This window comes from Mus caroli, unplaced genomic scaffold (assembly GCF_978045245.1).
Source record: "Mus caroli unplaced genomic scaffold, Mus_caroli_1 scaffold_3, whole genome shotgun sequence".
Taxonomy (NCBI): Eukaryota; Metazoa; Chordata; class Mammalia; order Rodentia; family Muridae; genus Mus; species Mus caroli.
Genome location: NW_028227258.1, coordinates 49,831 through 73,156, shown reverse-complemented (window position 1 = coordinate 73,156; position 23,326 = coordinate 49,831). Strand labels below are relative to the sequence as shown.

General features: G+C 39.3%; 1 protein-coding gene and 1 pseudogene across 3 annotated transcripts in view; one reads left to right on the top strand and one right to left on the bottom strand.

Moving 5' to 3' along the window:
• Wls (Wnt ligand secretion mediator) overlaps window positions 1-23,326 on the top strand; it is a 113,074-nt gene that overhangs the window by 59,705 nt on the left and 30,043 nt on the right. For all 3 annotated transcript variants that reach the window (XM_021158505.3, XM_021158504.3, XM_029475585.2), the window contains 2 exons: window positions 13,923-14,047; window positions 17,982-18,143. In XM_021158505.3, the coding sequence (XP_021014164.1) occupies window positions 13,923-14,047; window positions 17,982-18,143 (287 nt within the window). The remainder of the gene's footprint in view (window positions 1-13,922; window positions 14,048-17,981; window positions 18,144-23,326) is intronic.
• LOC110291382 (calponin-2 pseudogene) lies at window positions 2,068-2,917 on the bottom strand (annotated as a pseudogene).

Here is a 23,326-nt window from a genome sequence, read left to right as displayed (position 1 = left end):
CTTCTTTATTTCTCATGACCTTATTTCTCTTCTCATCTGTCTCCAGAGTTGACCTCCTTTTATTTGCCAAGGTTGGAGAGGAAGGGATAGCCTGGGTGGAATAAGAGAAGGGACCATAGGATACGGACCTGGGATCCTAAAGAGGAGCCAGATGATAGCTTACTATACCACTTATAGAGTTTCCATTTTAGACTAAAGACAATATAAAGATCGACAAGTATATTTTGTTTCGTTTCCAGACAATGTCTCATATAGTTCCAGCTGGCCTAGAACTTGCTATAAAGACCATGCTGGTCTCAAATTCACAGAGATCTGCCTGCTGCAGCCTCTCAACATATTTTAGAAACTACCTTTCTCGCTGAAATATGAAAAATTATCTCAACTAGGAGAATATGAGTTGAAAAGAGGAGTAAGTTTGAAAGATATGAAAATTGATGAAGTGAGTTGTTTTCCCCACAACCTATGGCACTTCAGATTCATTAGTCTATAAACAACCGATACTCCAATAGTGTTTCCAGTTGTGCAGCCTTAAAGTATTAGCTGCCTTGACTGCAATAGATCTTTTCTGAAAGGGGACACCTTTTTAAAGGACTTTACATAGAAAAATATTTGTCCTTGATTATTGCATTTGCAAACTTTTAATTTCATCCAAGAGATAATGCATCAGATTATACAAACTAAAATACTTCTCCACAATGCAAATGTCTGACAGAATGGAGAAAGATGAGAGAGATGTATAGGGAGCTAACTGTTGGCTGTTTTGTTAAATAATCATGCTCATTCATTTGTATAACAATTCACCCAACCCTTCAGGGCATCTTAATAACACAGGCAGGGCCAAATTTGTAATTAGCCAAGTCCAGTTGGCAGACATTCCATGGATATAAGATAGGGTTGGTTTTGCTATTTTCTTAATTGAAAGCAGCAGGAAAATACTAGTCAGGTCGGGGAGTTTTTGATTGGAGAAGGAGTGCTATGCTAGCACAAATAACCCCAGATTATGTCTGTTGAAAGCTGGAAGCAGGCTGGTTTGAGTTGCTTCCGTTTCAGGTTACCAACCAACCACTTGTGCCTGGGAATGTGGAAGTACACATGAGGATTGTGAAAGCTTTTTAGTATTTTTCTCCCCTGGGTAAGGCCCCAAGCAAATCAAAGTTTCTCTGTGAAGTTATAAAAGCTTTTGACACCATATAATAATTCTTTATTTTATTTTTTAAAGATTATTTTATTTTATGTATGTGAGCACGCTGTTGCTTTCTTCAGACATACTAGAGGAAGGCAACAGATCCCATTACAGATGGTTGTGAGCCACCATGTGGTTGCTGGGAAGTGAACTCGGTACCTCTGCAATCAGTGCTCTTATACACTGAGCCATCTCTTCTCTCCAGCCCAATAATTCTTTTTTTTTAAACAGAATTTTTTATTAGTTTTTTGGTCCACACAGGGAATTTCATAGTGCAGGGGCCCCTGTGGGTCATGTGCAGCACTTTCTGAGGCCGAGACCCTAGCACAGCTAATCAGGGCCTGCACAGGGACATAGGGAGAACTGAGACCTTCAAACACTAGAGGAGAGAGGGAGGGCTGTAGGTGTTGGAGTCACATCTGGCTTGCCCACTGGGCACAGGAGGGTGAAGTCTGAGAATTCTGGGAAAGCAAATTTAGTCCCTTAGAATGCCTGCAGTATTTTAAAGCCCAGTTTGGGGCACCCCCCCCCCAAAAAAAAAACCTTGTTTTCTTTCATTGAAACTGCCTGCAATTTCCCCGGGTTTACAAACCACAAACTGATCTGAAAGAGATGAAGAAACAGGGAGCCCATTGGGGCCAGCCTCTCCCACAGCTCGCTGGAAAAGGCACAGCCTCGCTGTCCCACCAAGTACACCCATGTTCCCTGCCTGGTGGGTCAATCCTGGAAGGGAAGCAAGGCAAGGAGGGTGAGGAGGGAGCATAGATAGCACAGACCTGCCATCCCAGCCCTTGGGAAGCTGAGGCAGGAGGATTGCAGTGAGTTCCAGGCTAGAGAGAGATACAAAGAGATGATCAGTTTCAAAACACAAAACACAATGAAAACCCCAAAACCCACACAGGGCTGCTGATACAATGGAGGAGCTGGCATGCCGGGTGCTCAGTAGACGGCTTCCTCCTGGCAGTAGGCCAGGTACTCAGGGGCCTTGTCTTGGCCGTCACCCGCAGGAGCCCCATCAGCTGCAGAGCCCTGTGGGCAATACTTGGGGTTGTAGATGTGCCGCTCCAGTCCGAAGACCTTGTCGCTCTGGTTGGCACCCGCATGTAGCCCATCTGCAGGGACATGGAAGAGTTGTCGCACTTGTCGGTGCCCAGCTTGGTGTCATAGATGTGCCTCCGGGTCCCTGGAGTTGTCATGCCCACCTAGCTAGCACACTTGTTGGTGCCCATCTGGAGGCTGATGGTGCAGAGATCCATGGGAGGCAGGATGTGGTTCTTGGGGTCATAGAGATGTCTCCTGGTACCGTAGGCTGTCATGCCAGACTGGCTGGCACATTTGTTGGTGCCTATCTGCAGCCCGATGACGCACTGGCCGGCCTTCATGGTGGCATCATCAAAGTTCCTCTCCTTTTTCTCCGAATATTTAACCCCAATATCCACACCACTTTGCAGCCCCTTGGTCTTGGCCTTTCCAGTCATTGCAAGCAGAGACACTTGCACCTGTGTCATATTCCCGCTCTCAAACAGGTCATTGGCTTCGAACAGGTCCACGGGGTTCATGCCATAGCTGACTATGGCCTTGATGAAGTTGGAGAGATTTTTCTAGCTGGTGCCAGTTCTGCATAGAGTGATTGATTTTGGGGACGGAGCCCAGCTGTAGCTTGCTCATGAGTGTGTATAGGATAACCCCATCTTTCAGACCTTTCTGGAAGTCAAGGCGGGAACAGACACTCATCCTGTATTTCTGGACTTCACATATACCAAAGAAAGATAGAAAAATGCTGAGGTTACAAGCCAGACACATTAGCCATTGGAGTATTTTGAGATCTTGGACTTTCTGAGTTCTTCATACATAGGAAAAATAGTACCCTTGTCCTCAACTACACAGGGAGTAAGTAGATAATGGGTAAAATTAAGATGTAATAGGCTATAAGTACAGTAAACAGTTGTAACATTTTAAACTTGACCTGTTGGCAAGAGGAAAAGAACCGAAAGGATGATATGGTGACCAGCATGAAAAACCTTGATATGTCTCATGCTCTATTAGTGGACCTGCACTGAGATTTTGAGCAAGTTTTTAGTAGCCATATTGCTGAATTTTAAAACAAAATTGATAAGTATTTTTCTCAGTATCTCAAAAGATCAGCAGTTCCCTTATCATATGTTAATAATGTGTGTCCATGTTCTCTCTTCTGGAAAAAGGTTGCTTAAATTGCCCAAAAGCACATGACTAGTAAATGGCAACGGTGAGTCTTCAACTTCCACATGAATCCAAAACACCCAAGCAGCTAAATTAAGCATATTTTATCAAAAAGGTACTCTACTCTGACCAGACTCTTACTTAAAACAAAAGCAAATATGAACTTAATTTCTGGTTTTTCTCTTTTTAAAAAAATAAGACAGTCTGGTAAAATGGGTTAGTACCATTGAATATTGAAGGAAAACATAGCCTCATTCTCCACACAATCTGTCTTTACTACATATGCAGTGACAGACAGAACCACAGGAACTGGTGTCTCCAGGCTTCCAATTTGTTGCACTTTTGCTCACACTGCCATTCTCAACTTCTTTACAGAAAAGGTATTGTTTTGGTTCAACATATTTTGACCCCATGCTTGGATTAAAGGGTTTCAGAGATGATTGTTAGCTATCCATGCCCCTGCTGGGAATATATTAGAAAGCTTTGATTAGAGTTGAGTAGATCTTCCATGAAGCATACTTAATTTTCCTGCTGGATTTTTTTCTAATTCTAATGTTTTATCTAATAAAAGTAGTAGGCACAGTAGGACCAGGGCTGATTCATATGGAAGTTATATTTTGTGGCTTGAGCATTTTCCGTCTAATTAGACGATTTTCTTTAAGTGATACAAATCAAGTGATAGTCTTTAGAAATTTCTGGGTACATTTAATATATACAACATGATGTTTTAAGATGCACATAGCAAAAAAATACTTATAGTGAAGCAAATTAATTATTGCTATTACTCTTGCAGCAAAGCCAAAAAAGAAATGAGTAACATATGATGAAGAGTTTCCCTTCTTTCCATTTACCTTCCTTCCTTTCTGGCAATTCTAAATTGAACCCAATTCTCATTTCTGATGATTTCTTTTTAAGGCAACTTTAGAATTGTTATCTTCCTCATATTAATATCAACTAACATAGCTTCATGCAAAGTTATTTAATATCTGACTCAGTTTACTTATTATGAAAACTGATATATCAATGTCTATATATTACATTGATAGAAAATTAAATTAGATCATTTAAATAAGCCTCGGGTTATTTTTAATTAGAGTAATTGTACACTGACATAGATGTAAATTTTTTATTGCTTTTCCTTTTAGCATGCTCAGCAGATTAGAAGAACTGATGAAGCTGGGACCAGACCAGGGGTTTTGCCTGTTTAGACTTTTTCTCTCCAGAGATATATGCTCTAAGTAGGCCTACTGCTGCTTTTTGTAGGACCTAAGGAAGAAATATCTCTGAAGACATACCTACTTCATAAGTATTTCATGGTGACATATCTAACCAATAAACTGATCAGTTATATTCCACTTTCTGATTGCAACAGATTTACTTTCATAATAAACCAGCATGCCAGTTTTGAATTTTGGATTCTTGGACTTATATGCCAATATATGACTGATTAGGAAGCCCTTTCACCCTCTTTTTGTCTCTTATCCATCATTCTACTCACAGAGAGGAGCCTCGTTGCTTGTGCAAAGAGCACTCCAAACTCTGAGCTCTAGTTGTGTCAATATCTTTCTGTAAACAACAGCCTTTTGATCATTCTTGATCACCCAAATTGTTATTTAGTTTCTCTTAGATACAAGATTTGAGGGGGAACATATAAAAACTGAAAACAAGATCAGAGCTGTTCAAGAAGAATATTCTCAGAATAGCACAAGACAAAAGTAGGGCATGGGATGGGTAGGCTCTGGGTGTGCAGAATCTTCAAATTCTTTAAAGAAGTGGGGAGGTAAAGAGAGCCATATAGAATGGGACTCATTAATAGGGTGAAGGCCAAACTGATTTTACCCTGCCCATGTATAAGATAGACCCCATTCTTTCAAATACAATAGTCTTCCAAGGAGCACAATATGTTAACTAGTATTGTATCTAGAGGGAGCTAATAATTTCTACATTGTTTTTACATTTGTGCTTTTGAGTCTAGTGATTATCTCAGTATCATTTCAACATTACTGAAAGTACTAGTTCCTAATGCTAGCATTAAAAGTGAAAGAGGAGATTTCTACTGTTAAATTTACCATTGGGAGTACAGGCCAGTTCTTCTTATTAAACACTGAGGCTGTGTGGAGTGATTGAAACCAATGTGGATTCTAGCCAAAGAGATAGCCAGGCTCTGAAGATTGCTTTTGTTGAGTTGGGGATGGGTGCAGCGAGTGGCAGCACACAGTTTCCTATATCAATAGCTGTTGTTCTTCCTGGTTCTCAGCATTGCCTGATATCCTCAAGTGTAGTCTGTGCTCTGACAGTACTAATGAGCGGTCTAGTTCTTAGTCCAGTTTGTCTGTTGGAAGCACTGTTTCTCATCCTGCTCTGCAGTTGGTATTTTCAGATTCTGAATGGCTTGAGAATGTCACATAAATTGGTTCACTTTTCCAGAACATTCCTTCTGTGGGAGTTTAGATTTTAGCTATCAAGAAAGTCTACTTTCTTTATATTAGATAGTAATTATGAGTCATCTTTAAGCCACACTAGACTGGTAAATAGAAAGTTATTTATAGACTTCCGGCACCCTCCCAGCCGGAGGACAGAGACCTGCCCTGCAGAGAGTGCCATCTTGGCTCCGGGACTCCGCCGAACTTAGTCTACAGGTTAGAGTGAGGACCACAGAGGCAGACAGCTTCTGGGACAGGCGGGAGCCACAGAGCCGCTGAGGCAGCACCCTTTTGGGGCCGCAGACATCCGGCACCCTCCCAGTCGGAGGACAGTGACCTGCCCTGCAGGGAACGCCATCTTGGCTCCGGGACTCCGCTGAGCTTAGTCTCTACAGGTCAGAGTGGGGACCACGGGGGCAGACGGCTTCTGGGACAGGCGGGAGCCACAGAGCTGCTGAGGCAGCACCCTTTAGGGGCCGCAGACATCCGGCACCCTCCCAGACGGAGGACAGTGACCTGCCCTGCAGGGAGCGCCATCTTGGCTCCGGGACTCCGCCGAACTTAGTCTGTACAGGTCAGAGTGAGGACCACAGAGGCAGACAGCTTCTGGGACAGGCGGGAGCCACAGAACCGCTGAGGCAGCACCCTTTTGGGGCCGCAGACATCCGACACCCTCCCAGCCGGAGAACAGTGACCTGCCCTGCAGGGAGCGCCATCTTGGCTCCGGGACTCCGCCGAACTTAGTCTGTACAGGTCTGCTGACAGAGGATACTCAGAATCCCCAGAAGAACAACCTCTGAACAGAGACAACTATAACAACTCCAGAGATTACCAGATGGCGAGAGGTAAAGGTAAGAATCTTACTAACAGAAACCAAGACCACTCACCATCATCAGGACCCAGCACTCCCACTTCGCCCAGTCCAGGGCACCCCAACACACCTGAAAAACTAGACCTGGATTTAAAAGCATATCTCATGATGATGGTAGAGGACATCAAGAAGGACTTTAAAGAACTACAGGAGAACATGACTAAAGAGTTACAAGTCCTTAAAGAAAAACAGGAAAACACAACCAAACTGGTAGAAGTCCTTAAAGAGAAACAGGAAAACACATCCAATCAGATGATGGAAATGAACAAAACCATACTAGACCTAAAAAGGGAAGTAGACACAATAAAGAAAACCCAAAATGAGGCAACACTGGAGATAGAAACCCTAGGAAAGAAATCTGGAACCATAGATGCAAGCATCAGCAACAGAATACAAGAGATGGAAGAGAGAATCTCAGGTGCAGAAGATTCCATAGAGAACATGGGCACAACAATCAAGGAAAATGGAAAATGCAAAAAGATCCTAACTCAAAACATCCAGGAAATACAGGACACAATGAGAAGACCAAACCTACGGATAATAGGAGTGGATGAGAATGAAGATTTTCAACTCAAAGGACCAGCAAACATCTTCAACAAAATTATAGAAGAAAACTTCCCAAATCTAAAGAAAGAGATGCCCATGAACATACAAGAAGCCTACAGAACTCCAAATAGGCTGGACCAGAAAAGAAATACCTCCCGACACATAATAATCAGAACAACAAATGCACTAAATAAAGATAGAATGCTAAAAGCAGTAAGAGAAAAAGGCCAAGTAACATATAAAGGCAAGCCTATCAGAATTACACCAGATTTTTCACCAGAGACTATGAAAGCTAGAAGATCCTGGACAGATGTTATACAGACACTAAAAGAACACAAATTCCAGCCCAAGCTACTATACCCAGCCAAACTCTCAATTAACATAGATGGAGAAACCAAAGTATTCCACGACAAAGCCAAATTCACACATTATCTCTCCACGAATCCAGCCCTTCAAAGGATAATAACAGAAAAAAAACAATACAAGGACAGGAACCATGCCCTAGAAACAACAAGAAGGTAATCCCTCAACAAACCTAAAAGAAGACAGCCACAAGAACAGAATGCCAACTTTAACAACAAAAATAACAGGAAACAACAATTACTTTTCCTTAATATCTCTTAATATCAATGGACTCAACTCCCCGATAAAAAGACATAGACTAACAAACTGGCTACACAAACAAGACCCAACATTTTGCTGCTTACAAGAAACTCATCTCAGAGAAAAAGATAGACACTACCTCAGAATGAAAGGCTGGAAAACAATTTTCCAAGCAAATGGTCTGAAGAAACAAGCTGGAGTAGCCATTCTAATATCAGATAAGATTGACTTCCAACCCAAAGTCATCAAAAAAGACAGGGAGGGGCACTTCATACTCATCAAAGGTAAAATCCTCCAAGAGGAACTATCAATCCTGAATATCTATGCTCCAAATACAAAGGCAGCCTCATTCATTAAAGAAACTTTAGTAAATCTCAAAGCACACATTGCACCTCATACAATAATAGTGGGAGACTTCAACACACCACTTTCACCAATGGACAGATCATGGAAACAGAAACTAAACAGGGACACAGTGAAACTAACAGAAGTTATGGATCAAATGGATCTGGCAGATATCTACAGAACATTTTACCCTAAAACAAAAGGATACACCTTCTTCTCAGCACCTCATGGTACCTTCTCCAAAATTGACCACGTAATTGGGCACAAAACAGGACTCAACAGATACAAAAACATTGAAATTGTCCCATGCATCCTATCAGATCACCATGGACTAAGGCTGATCTTCAATAACAAAATAAATAATAGAAAGCCAACCTTCACGTGGAAACTGAACAACACTCTTCTCAATGATACCTTGGTCAAGGAAGGAATAAAGAAAGAAATTAAGGACTTTTTAGAGTTCAATGAAAATGAAGCCACAACATACCCAAACTTATGGGATGCAATGAAAGCATTTCTAAGAGGAAAACTCATAGCTCTGAGTGCCTCCAAAAGGAAACTAGAAAGAGCACACATTAGCAGCTTGACAACACACCTAAAAGCACTAGAACAAAAGGAAGCAAATTCACCCAAGAGGAGTAGACGGCAGGAAATAATCAAACTCAGGGGTGAAATCAACCAAGTGGAAACAAGAAAAACCATTCAAAGAATCAACCAATCAAGGAGCTGGTTCTTTGAGAAAATCAACAAGATAGATAAACCCTTAGCCAGACTCACTAGAGGGCACAGGGAAAGCATCCTAATTAACAAAATCAGAAATGAAAAAGGAGACATAACAACAGATCCTGAAGACATCCAAAACACCATCAGATCCTTCTACCAAAGGCTATACTCAACAAAACTGGAGAACCTGGATGAAATGGAGAAGTTCCTAGACAGATACCAGGTACCAAAGTTGAATCAAGATCAGGTTAATGATCTAAACAGCCCTATATCCCCCAAAGAAATAGAAGCAGTCATTAATAGTCTCCCAACTAAAAAAAGCCCAGGACCAGATGGGTTTAGTGCAGAGTTCTATCAGACCTTCAAAGAAGATCTAATCCCAGTTCTTCACAAACTATTCCACAAAATAGAAACAGAAGGTACTCTACCCAACTCATTCTATGAAGCCACAATTACTCTGATACCTAAACCACAAAAAGACCCAACAAAGATAGAAAACTTCAGACCAATATCCCTTATGAATATTGATGCAAAAATCCTCAATAAAATTCTTGCTAACCGAATCCAAGAACACATCAAAACAATCATCCATCCTGACCAAGTAGGTTTCATCCCAGGGATGCAGGGATGGTTCAATATACGGAAATCCATCAACGTAATCCAGTATATAAACAAACTCAAAGACAAAAACCACATGGTCATCTCGTTAGATGCGGAAAAAGCATTTGACAAGATCCAACACCCATTCATGATAAAAGTCTTGGAAAGATCAGGAATTCAAGGCCCATACCTAAACATGATAAAAGCAATCTACAGCAAACCAGTAGCCAACATCAAAGTAAATGGTCAGAAGCTTGAAGCAATCCCTCTAAAATCAGGGACTAGACAAGGCTGTCCACTTTCTCCATACCTATTCAACATTGTACTTGAAGTCCTAGCCAGAGCAATTCGACAACAAAAGGAGATCAAAGGGATACAAATTGGAAAAGATGAAGTCAAAATATCACTTTTTGCAGATGATATGATAGTATATATAAGTGACCCTAAAAATTCCACCAGAGAACTCCTAAGCCTGATAAACAGCTTCGGTGAAGTAGCTGGATATAAAATTAACTCAAACAAATCAATGGCCTTTCTCTACACAAAGAATAAACAGGCTGAGAAAGAAATTAGGGAAACAACACCCTTCTCAATAGTCACAAATAATATAAAATATCTTGGCGTGACTCTAACTAAGGAAGTGAAAGATCTGTATAATAAAAACTTCAAGTCTCTGAAGAAAGAAATTATAGAAGATCTCAGAAGATGGAAAGATCTCCCATGCTCATGGATTGGCAGGATCAACATTGTAAAAATGGCTATCTTGCCAAAAGCAATCTACAGATTCAATGCAATCCCCATCAAAATTCCAAATCAATTCTTCAACGAATTAGAAAGTGCAATCTGCAAATTCATCTGGAATAACAAAAAACCTAGGATAGCAAAAACTCTTCTCAAGGATAAAAGAACCTCTGGTGGAATCACCATGCCGGACCTAAAGCTCTACTACAGAGCAATTGTGATAAAAACTGCATGGTACTGGTATAGTGACAGACAAATAGACCAATGGAATAGAATTGAAGACCCAGAAATGAACCCACACACCTACGGTCACTTGATCTTCGACAAGGGAGCTAAAAACATCCAGTGGAAGAAAGACAGCATTTTCAACAAATGGTGCTGGCACAACTGGTTGTTAACATGTAGAAGAATGCGAATCGATCCATTCCTATCTCCTTGTACTAAGGTCAAGTCTAAGTGGATCAAGGAACTTCACATAAAACCAGAGACACTGAAACTTATAGAGGAGAAAGTGGGGAAAAGCCTTGAAGATATGGGCACAGGGGAAAAATTCCTGAATAGAACAGTAATGGCTTGTGCTGTAAGATCGAGAATTGACAAGTGGGACCTCATGAAACTACAAAGCTTCTGCAAGGCTAAAGACACCATCAATAAGACAAAAAAACCACCAACAGATTGGGAAAGGATCTTCACCTATCCTAAATCAGATAAGGGACTAATATCCAATATATATAAAGAACTCAAGAAGGTGGACTCCAGAAAGTCAAATAACCCCATTAAAAAATGGGGCTCAGAACTGAACAAAGAATTCTCGCCTGAGGAATACCGAATGGCAGAGAAACACCTGAAAAAATGTTCAACATCCTTAATCATCAGGGAAATGCAAATCAAAACAACCCTGAGATTCCACCTCACACCAGTCAGAATGGCTAAGATCAAAAATTCAGGTGACAGCAGATGCTGGCGAGGATGTGGAGAAAGAGGAACACTCCTCCATTGTTGGTGGGATTGCAAGCTTGTACAACCACTCTGGAAATCAGTCTGGCGGTTCCTCAGAAAATTGGACATAGTACTACCGGAGGATCCAGCAATACCTCTCCTGGGCATATATCCAGAAGATGTCCCAACCGGTAAAAAGGACACATGTTCCACTATGTTCATAGCAGCCCTATTTATAATAGCCAGAAGCTGGAAAGAACCCAGATGTCCCTCAACAGAGGAATGGATACAGAAATTATGGTACATTTACACAATGGAGTACTACTCAGCTATTAAAAAGAATGAATTTATGAAATTCCTAGCCAAATGGATGGACCTGGAGGGCATCATCTTGAGTGAAGTAACACAATCACAAAAGAACTCACACAATATGTATTCACTGATAAGTGGATATTAGCCCAAAACTTAGGATACCCAAGATTTAAGATACAATTTGCTAAACGCATGAAACTCAAGAAGAATGAAGACCAAAGTGTGGACACTGTGCACCTTCTCAGAATTGGGAACAAAACACCCAGGGAAGGAGTTACAGAGACAAAGTTCGTAGCGGTGATGAAAGGATGGACCATTTAGAGACTGCCGTATCCAGGGATCCATCCCATAATCAACTTCTAAACGCTGACACCATTGCATACACTAGCAAGATTTTGCTGAAAGGACCCAAATATAGCTGTCTCTTGTGAGACGATGCTGGGGCCTAGCAAACACAGGAGTGGATGTTCACAGTCAGCTATTGGATGTATCACAGGGCTCCCAATGGAGAAGCTAGAGTAAGTACCCAAGGAGCTAAAGGGATCTGCAACCCTATTGTTGGAACAACATGATGTACTAACTAGAACCCCGGAGCTCTTGTCTCTAGCTGCATATGTATCGAAAGATGGCCTAGTCAGCCATCAATGGAAAGAGAGGCCCATTGGACTTGCAAACTTTATATGCCCCAATATAGGGGAATGCCAGGGCCAAAAGAATGGGAATGGGTGGGTAGGGAAGTGGGGGGCACTATGGGGGACTTTTGGGATAGTATTGGAAATGTAATTGAGGAAAATATGTAATAAAAATATAAAAAAAAAAAAGAAAGAAAGTTATTTATATCCCTAGTAACTTATGTGTTTAGCAAAGATTTATTAGGTTTGTGCCACAAACTATGTAGTATGTGGTTCTTCCACTAACCTGACCTCTGTTAGTCATATTTTACTTTACAAATCAGTAAAGTTAGGACTTATGGCTAGTATTTTACCTAGAATTGATTCCAACCAGTGGTGGCTGGTCCTCTATTCATTTTTCAAATGTAGGATTGCACTTAATTTCCTTATTTTTTACTTCATTAAAACTATCTATTTGTGAGCCTTCTCACCATAGTATAAAACACTCAAAAATTGATAGATAAAATTTTTTTATCTAATCTTTTTATTGGGAAGTGGTAAATTAGTCCTACCATAGTCTCTGTTGATGTGGAAGTGTATGTACATCTACCTATAATCACTCTCAATGATTAAGTCTTTGCTTTTAAAGAAATGACTTTTGTCACAATATAAAGAAGAAATTTTTAATTTCAGAGAAATAGTTTATCTTATAAGTGAGACCCTTTTGGGTACAGTTTTATGAGGGATACTTTCAGATAAGAGTATATCCAGAAGTGTTATATCTTAGTTATTTTTCTGCTACTATTACAAGTGGAGAAAAAAGTTTATTTAATATATACTTTGGGTAGTAAACAAGCCATGATAAAATGGTTCTATCTGTTCAGTCTCTCGTAATGGCCTCCTATGCACATAACAACATGTTGAATATCATCACAATAGGAGTATGTTTAAAAGGGAGCAATCACACTGTGAGACAGGAAACAAGAGATTGAAATAAGGTCAGACTATTTTTTATGATAAACTATTCTTATAGAAAATGATTCTCTTTTATTAATTCATTCTTTTTTTTTTAAAGATTTATTTATTTATTATATGCAAGTACACTGTAGCTGTCTTCAGACACTCCAGAAGAGGGCGCCAGATCTCATTACGGATGGTTGTGAGCCACCATGTGGTTGCTGGGATTTGAACTCTGGACCTTCGGAAGAGCAGTCGGGTGCTCTTACCCACTGAGCCATCTCACCAGCCCTTATTAATTCATTCTTGAGGATAGAAAGCACAGTAATCTAATCAAAATCCACTAAACCCCACCTCTTAAAGCTTTTACTATTTAAACATTGCTCCATTGAAGGCAAAACCTCTTGGAATATCTTGTCAAACCATTTTCAAACTAAAACAGAGTGGTAAGAGGAAAAATAAACAAACAAACAAGCAAAGGAATTATGATAATCAAGTATCTAAGGCACTTTTTGTAGAAATAAGTGATATGGCAACTTCTATGTGGTTTTTAAAAGCATATTTTAGACCAGTGATTCAAGTTATAGGAAGGTAAGTTCCAATCATGATTCAGATTCTGAGCATCTGAGCTGCTTGAGTCCTTATCTCTAGTAGGGTTTGAATGGAAGTTCTTGACTGCAAAGGATAGGCTATGGAAGGAGATCTAACATCTCTATTAGACTTTAGTCCTATGACTTCAATCTTTAAGTTTGATAATAACATCTCATTTGTTTTCTTGGATTTCATGTCATGGCCTGTGAAAATTTTGGAATGTTTCCAAATTACCTTTCTCCAAATCATTTCAGAATTGTCCATGTTTTCTCTTGCAGGAGAAAATGCAGAAATTTCCATGGATGTTTCCCTGGGTTACCGTGATGATATGTTTTCTGAATGGACTGAAATGGCCCATGAAAGAGTACCACGTAAACTCAAATGTACTTTTACATCCCCCAAGGTAGGGCACCTTTATTGCTGAGTTGACAGTGTTGGATTCTTGGCATGGAGTACTACCAATCAAGTGACTTGATGTCCCATCAGGGACAGAATTTTTTATTTTCTTTTTTCATTATTTTTCTTCCTTGATTCTTTTTTTAAAGTGAAGGAAAGGCTAGACTTTCCACTGAAAAAAGTTTTGATTATACTTTTTCTGATCTGTTGTCTTTATCTTAGCTGCTCTTGAAGGACTTGTATAGGATCAGACAAATTTGATCCTTCTAACACTGACCTATTAAAACTTTACTTTTGCCTGTAAGTGTAAAGGAAGAATTAACAATGAGAATAGCAGATGGAAGCCTTTGAATACCATGGCCAGCATAAGTAGTCTTATATTTTTAATGTAAATTAAAAGCATGTTTTGGAATAAAACATATGTGGCCTCAATTCCAGGCTCTGTCACTAACTCTGTGATCACAGTCATTTTTTATAATTTCTCTATTCTTTATTTCTTCTGAAAAATGAAAAGATGTATGTATAATAACCTTGGGTATTTTTTTTCATTGGTTGGTTGGTTGGTTGGTTGGTTTTTGTTTTGTGTTTTGTTTGTTTGTTTTTAGTAAGAGCCAGAGGAACCAATGAACATGTACTGTGGCTTTATAATTTAACATTGTCTCTGAGACATGTTTGTGAGTGAAATGCAATGTTACCAAGGTGGACCACCTGAACAAAAAGTGTCCACTGTAACCTAGACAAACTAGGTCCCAACATGAAAGTATCTGTTGCAGTCGGTTTTCTTTCACTATTCAAATGTGGTCTGAGGACCAAGGACGTTAGTATGAATTGCAAGCTTATGAGAAATATAGATTCCCAAGCCACACATAAAACCCACTGTTTTCTGATGATGTATAAATAAATTGTAAATAACAGAAGTTTATTTGGTTCATACTTGTAGAGGCTAACAGTCTACAAGCGTGACACTGGAATTTGTTTAGGTCTTTTGTACTACACTAAAACATGGACAGGAGGGCAATCAAACCCCATTGGAGAGAAGATGGAATGAAAACGGGCTTCACATAGGAAAGCCATACTCTTTTGATAACTAACCCATCTCCATAATGATAGTACTAATTATTTCATTAGAGCAGAATACTCCTAACTTAATCATGATTAACAACTAAATTTCAACATTAGTATTGAGAGAAATCCAAAACATAATAACTGCTGAATCATATCATAGAAGACAGGACCAAAGACTTTATTTTAGTACACTTTGAACTAATCCTCTTAGAATGAACAAAGCTTAAAAAGCCCTACTCCAGGCCCTTTCTTTACTGACAGTCTAAATATAGAGCTCTCTCATATACAGCCTTGAAGATTTTCAGACGGGCACTTGAAGGTAATTTATAGGTAAAAATGATACAGATCTATAAAGTAGGGGAAATAGGAAGATAAATAATTAACATTTCAGATTTATTTTTGTGAAATTAAGGAAATGTTCTCTCTATATGTGATGCAAGCTTATTGCATCTTTCAGAGGAAAGCCTGGTTGGATATAGACAATTTTTTCCTCATAAAGAGAAGTCATTTTTCACTTTTCTTTCACATTGGGACGTGTGTGTGTGTGGAGGTGCTGCCTACAACTGCTTCTCAATTACAGGCACTTAATTATCTTTAGGATGTGTCTATATCCTTTTGGAAAGGGATTAAACCTTGTAAGGTTTGAAGAAAATGAATCATCAAATCTATACATTTTGATTATGATAAAGTTTAATCTTGATTCTGAAGATTAAATGAGAAATTGCTTTAAAACTCTTTAGTCTCTAGTGGATTGTGAATTCAAAAAATAAATAAGTAAAGTCAAGTCGCTACCTGCTGTAATTTGCCCTAATTAGACAGTTTTATGCTAGAGCTAGGGAAGGATAGGGAGGGTGAGAGGAAGGGAAGGGAGAAAGGGAAGACAGGTGGGAGACAGAGAGAGAGGGAGAAAATAAGTGCTGTAAATACTGGTAGAGGCAGAAATTTAAAAAGAAAACCTCAAACATGGTACATATGTGGTACACATACATTTATAGGGGCAAAATGCTCAACACATATAAATACAAATTAATACATACTTTAAAAAGGAAAGAATAAAGGAGGGAAGGAGTGTTGGAGGAAAGAAGGAAGCATGCACACAAGCAAACCCTTCAGTACTTAACTATATATGGTGAATTTGACACTAATCCTGGTAGACACTTTATAGTTTATGTTCAATGATTCCTAAAGATTTTTATTTCTAGACCTATTTGTAAATAAAGGAGGATAAAAAGGAGCTTGGGGGCAAAAAGACCATTTATATAGGAAGAATCATCCAATATACACCCATAATTGGAGAAAGAATCAAAACTATTTACACAGAATTATTTTAATTTCAAAATCTTATTTGATACCCTTAATCAACTGGTAGCATCTGACAAGTGCCTTCACTCCTTAAAAGATATGTTTTTATGACTCAGTACTGATGTCTGCCTGAAATAGGAAGATTACTGCCTAACTAGTAATGTCTGACTAGGCAAGGAAAGGAAGAAGAAACTAGAAGTGCATGAACTGTTTGTTTACCAGTTTTATTCCACCTAGTCTACAAGAGTCTTTTGTCTCCAATACAGAGGTGTGTTCACTGTACTCTTAAGTCCTAACTGTTCATTAAAGAAGTCCTGCCACCATTATATAAGATACAGAATCTTTGTTTCACCAGACTATAGACTCCTGCTCATCTTCTCACTGGATTATATAATTCATATTTTTCTCTAATTTGACAAGTTATGACTGTCACATGAAACAGTTCAGAACTAAGAATGAGAAATAACTCACTGCTATTCATTTATTCAGGATACATCAAGTTGTTTTGCATAATAGATACTATATTAATGGCAGACTTTCATCTATGTATCAGGAGAAAGTACTCCCTGACTACTATTATAATAGTTCATGCTATTATATACCATGTTCACCAAACCACCACCCACATACAGGATGCCTTGAGTAGTATAGCAGAATTTAGTTCCCTACTACCATATAGTCATTCATAAATTGTTAGGAAGTTCAAGAGGCTTTTCTAGGAAGTGGGCTAAATTTCTATGTAGTTAAAATTTCAGCTGTCTCCTGCCAACTTTCCTCTTGGGTTGTTAGGAAGTTCAGGATAGGTACAGAAAATTCTTAATGAGTATCTTCAGTAAATGAATCCCACTGTACAAGCCACTTTGTACAGCTTCTTTCCTTTTTTATTTTTAAAGACAATCTTATTTGATGTGTAAAAATATTTTTCCTGTATGTATATAAGTATACCACATGCATGTAACCCATGGAGTCCAGAATAAGGCACCTTGGAACTCAAGTTATAGTCAGTTTTCAGCTACTATATGGATTTACTGAGAATGTAATCTGAGTCATCTGGAAAAGCAGCAAATGCTCTTAACTGTTGAGCCATTTCTCCAGTCCCAGTGTACTGATGATTTTTTAATATCAATAAAAGGAAGATAATTTTAGCTTCTAATATTTCACTGTGAAAATAATTAGCCATCACCTAGATTGTGATGGACTTCATCAAGGGTTTTCCATCTGGACACAAAAGTTTCCTAAACCATAGTAGACTAGAGTCTGATATAAAGCTCTAATGTTGATTCTAGGTCTGAGGAAGGTGTCAAAGGACATAGAAGATATCTGCTATTTACCTAAAAACTTTTCGGTTTTACCTCAAATGGGGCTGATTCCACCTACTCCCCTTTCACTCCCTCCAGCTTTGTTGAGTAGATCAGTGGACACTAGGATTTCAGTATGCCTTGTAGATCTGTGCCTTTAATGTACACCTTGACACATCAGCATTTTAAAAGTTTCTGATATGAGCTTAATCCAGATAAATGCATTCAGTCTTTTAGAAATAGTAATCTTCCTCAAACCATCTAATCTTTTTCCAGACCCCAGAGCATGAAGGTCGTTATTATAATTGTGATGTCCTTCCTTTCATGGAAATTGGGTCAGTGGCTCATAAGTATTACCTTCTAAATATCCGGCTACCTGTAAATGAGAAAAAGAAAATCAATGTTGGAATTGGGGAGATAAAGGACATTCGGTTGGTGGTAAGTGAATGTAAATGAACCAATTGGCTGTGACCTTGAAGCAAGAGTCAAGAATATAGTAATCACACATGTATAAAAAGAATTCTGTTTTAGTTCTCTCATCTCTATGCACACACAGGGCCCTGGAAACATGTGGGAAGGTAACTCCTCTGTTAGTCCTGCCATCTATTTGCTTATCTGTTGACTTATCTGAGAATTGGAAATAACAACATAACCATGGTGCCAAAAACCTAAATTGAAATTATTTGCATTGGATTATAGAAAGCAATTAAATATTGTCAGGATGATTTTTAATATTAATATTTTAATTTTAGTAAGTTCTTTGAGAGTTTTGGTTTCATATGTGCTTAGATCATATTCAGCACCCTAACTCTTCCCAGATCCATCTCTCCCTATCCTCTCATCTTTGTTACAATAATGCTACAAACAAACAAACAAAAAAACAAAACAAAAAAACAATGTAAAAATTCTTCAAAACAACTTTGTGCTGCCCAAAATGTTATTGGATGTATGTTCTTCCACTGGTGCTTAGCTGACTTACCAAAGGCTGCACTCTTTTTTTATAAAAACCTACCCTTCCTTTCCCAGCAGCTATGTTGCCAATTGCTCTGTGGCTAGGAGTAGTAGAATTGTATACCTCACCCTCTTCTCCAAGCTGAAATTGGATCTGGCTCAGGCTTGTACAGGTTTTCTGCATGCACTGACAACTGCTATGACCTTGGTATATCCTGATGATACTTCCTTGTGGTCAGCTACTTCTTTGAGCACTTTCACCCCCACACACCCTCTTCTGAAATGATCTCTGAAATTTGTATGGAGGGGTATGATACATTTTCCTTTAGGGCTGAGAATGCAACTTCTTATTCTCTATACCTTGGCCAGTCGTAGGTCTCTGCACTTAGTATTTTAAGTGTTTTTTTTTAAAAAGATCACCAAAATTAATTTATTAAAATAGTAATTGAACCTCTACATGTAAAGAATATGGAAATATCTACCTTGTTTTCAGTTTGAAACTTCATCCCTACTGGCTGACATTCATAGTGCTAGAAGGTACTATGCACATTACTGAAAGAAAAAAGTAATCACGTCTCAACTAGCAAACTACAATAATAACTTTCTTGCAAGATATGCCCACTGGTGAAATAGTAGCACAAATATTATGGAAATAACTAACCACTTCTAAGTGGTTAGATTTAAGACCTGCTCCATAAGATGGAACTCATACTTAATACTGTTAATGAGGCCAAGAACCTGAGAATAGACAGGTCTCAGGTCTTAGGGGAAACTTACTGTTGTTATTCTCCTAAATGAACATAGCAATTAAAAGGCTCCTAATGAGATACTGTTATACCCATAGATGAGTGCACCACTCAGCCCTTAACAGAGAAGAAGCTTCTTTTTGTAGTAGATAATAGTAAACACAGAGCCCCACAGCTGTACAACATTCCAAGAGTGAAACTTGGAATGCTCAGCTCTAAACAGGATGTCTTTATCACATCTCCACTCAAGGCTCAGGAATCTTAGTGGAAGAGGGGATAGAAAGATTTCAAGAGCCAGAAGTGATGTATAACTTCAAGGAAACGGCATTTTACAGACACAACTGTTGCCGTAAATCTCCATCCCAAAAATGCCAGGGCAATGAAAACACAACTCAATTAATATGAATACAAGCTGTGTGCCTAGATTGGGCAGATCTACCACAACACTACCATCTTCCCCACATAACCCTTTTTTTTTTTAATTAGATATTTTCTTTATTTACATTTCAACTGTTATCCCCTTTCCTAGTTTCCCCTCTGAAAATCCCCTATTCTCTCCCCCCCTCCCCCTGCTCCCCAACCCACCCACTCCTGCTTCCTGGCCCTAGTATTCCCCTATACTGGGGCATAGAATCTTCACAGGACCAAGGGCCTCTCTTCCCATTGATGACTGACTAGGCCATCCTTAGCTACATATGCTGCTAGAGCCACGAGTCCCACCATGTGTTTTCTTTGATTTGTGGTTTAGTACCAGGGAGCTCTGGGGTTACTGGTGAGTTCATATTGTTGTTCCTCCTATGGGGCTGCAAATCCCCTCAGCTCCTTGGGTACTTTCTCTAGCTCCTTCATTGGGGACCCTGTGCTCCATCCAGAGGATGACTGTGAGCATTCACTTCTATATTAGTCAAGCACTGGCAGAGCCTCTTAGGAGACAGCTATATCAGGCTCCTGTCAGCAAGCTCTTGTTGGCATCTGCAATAGTGTCTGAGTTTGGTGGTTGTTTATGGGATGGATCACCAGGTGGGGCAGTCTCTGGATGGTCATTCCTTCCACCTCTGCTCCAAACTTTGTCTCTGTAACTCCTTCCATGGGTATTTTGTTCCCCCTTATAAGAAGGATTGAAGTATCCACACTTTGGTCTTCCTTCTTGAATTTCATGTGTTTTGCAAATTATATCTTGGGTATTCTGAGCTTCTGGGCTAATATCCATTTTTCAGTGAGTGCATATCATGTGTGTTCTTTTGTGATTGGGTTACCAAGTCTCAGAAGAAAGAAATCGAAGAAGATCTCAGAAGATGGAAAGATTTCCCATGCTCGTGGATTGGCAGGATTAATATAGTAAAGTTGTCTATCTTGCCAAAAGCAATCTACAGATTCAATGCAATCCCCATCAAAATTCCAACTCAATTCTTCACAGAGTTAGAAAGGGCAATTTGCAAAATCTAGGATAGCAAAAACTATTCTCAACAATAAAAGAACCTCTGCTGGAATCACCATACCTGACCTCAAGCTGTACTACAGAGCAATTGTGGTTAAAAACTGTATGGTACTGGTACTGTGATAGACAGGTAGATCAATGGAATAGAATTGAAGAGCCAGAAATGAACCCACACACCTATAGTCACTTGATCTTTAACAAAGGAGCTAAAACCATTCAGTGGAAAAAAGACAGCATTTTCAACAAATGGTTGCAACACAACTGGTAGTTAGCATGTAGAAGAATTCGAATTGATCCATTCTTATCTCCTTGTACAAAGCTCACGTCTAAGTGGATCAAGGAACTTCACATAAAACCAGAGACCCTGAAACTTATAGAGGAGAAAGTGGGGAAGAGCCTCAAACATATGGGCACAGGGGAAAAAAATTCCTGAACAGAACACCAATGGCTTGTGCTGTAAGATCAATAATTGACAACTGGGACCTCATAAAATTGCAAAGTGGCCGGCATGGTGGCACACACCTTTAATCCCAGCACTCGGGAGGCAGAGGCAGATTTCTGAGTTCGAGGCCAGCCTGGTCTACAAAGTGAGTTCCAGGACAGTCAGGGCTTCACAGAGAAACCCTGTCTCGAAAAACCTAAATAAATAAATAAATAAATAAATAAATAAATAAATAAATAAATTGCAAAGCTTCTGTAAGGCAAAGGACACTGTCAGTAAGACAAAATGGCAACCAACAGATTGGGAAAAGCTCTTTACCAATCCTAAATCTGATAGGGGGCTAATATCCAATATATATAAAGAACTCAAGAAGTTGGATTTCAGAAAACCAAATAACCCTATTAAAAAATAGGGTATAGACCTAAACAAAGAATTCTCAACTGAGAAATCCCAAATGGCTGAGAAGCACCTAAAAAAAATGTTCAACATCCTTAATCATCAGGAAAATGCAAATCAAAACAACCCTGAAATTCCACCTCACACCAGTCAGAATGGCTAAGATCAAAAACTCAGGTGACAGCAGATGCTGGTGAGGATGTGGAGAAAGAGAAACACTCCTCCATTGCAAGCTGGTACAACCACTCTGAAAATCAGTTTGGCGGTTCCTCAGAAAATTGGACATAGTACTACCGAAAGATCCAGCAATACCACTCCTGGGCATATACCCAGAAGGTGCTCCAACTTATAATAAGGACACATGCTCCACTATGTTCATAGCAGCCTTATTAATAATAGCCAGAGGCTGGAAAGAACCCAGATGTCCCTCAACAGAGGAATGGGTACAGAAAATGTGGTACATTTACACAGTGGAGTACTACTCAGGTATTATAAACAGTGACTTCGTGAAATTCTTAGGCAAATGGATGGATCAAGATACTCCTTATAACTTGTGTTTTCTCCAGGCCATGTGCTTCTGCTCCACTTTTTCTTCTTCTTCCTCCTTCATTGTTCTCGTTCTCTCTCTCTCTCTCTCTCTCTCTCTCTCTCTCTCTCTCTCTCTCTCTCTCTCTCTCTCTCTCTCTCTCTCACCTCTCACCTTTAGCTCCACCTTCCCCTCTTTCTCCACCCAATCACCAGCTCTATCCTTTATTTAAAACTTAAGGTGGAAAAAGATTTACAGGAAATCACCTGAGTGCTGATTCATTCCTTGTTCAAAACCCTTCACAGGAGAACAGAATCAAATACAATTAGCCCCAGGGCTATCTGCAACACACAACAGGGTAAATACACTCCTAAGAGCTATGCAAGCTAAACCCGAACAGAATCCCAGCACTGAGGAGGGGAAGTGAGCACAAAGTCCTAGGCAAGAAACTACTCTTAATTTACAGTCGCTAGAGTAGAAAAAAAATCACCAATGGAGTAATAGATACTGTGTATGTTAACCACACTCCATGGCAAGCTTTATGTTCAGAGATAGTCAGTAACCAAAGACTGAACTCCACGTTTTGTTTTATTTTTGTTTTGCCATTGTTTGTTTGTTTTGTTTTTAAATAAGAGAGAAAGAATATAGAGTTTGGTAAAAAGATAGAGGAAAATCTGAAGGAGTTAGGGGAGGAGAAAGAATATGATCAAAACATTGTATGAATTTCTCGAAGAATAAATAACAAAATAAAAGACAAGTCATATAGGAAAATAAAAATAAATTTAAAGAAGCTGTTTTACTTTGTTTCCAGCTGAAGGGGTAAGAACATGGCCCTGGTGTGCTGCAGCTTCCTAATGCTCATTCCCACGTGGTGGTATAGACAACCATGCCAACATGCCAGGAACCTGCACCTGTAACATCAAGCTAGAGTTCAGTGACTTAGCCTCTCTCCATGGGTGTGATGGGGTCTGTGATTCTTTAAGTGGTCTTAAGATCACATAAAATTATTGTAGTTTTATGTAATATCATAGTATGATCATTATTGCATAACAAATAAGAATAAAATAATTAACATATTTTACCATGAAAGGCACAGATGCTAGTGAGAATAGTGAGAATTTA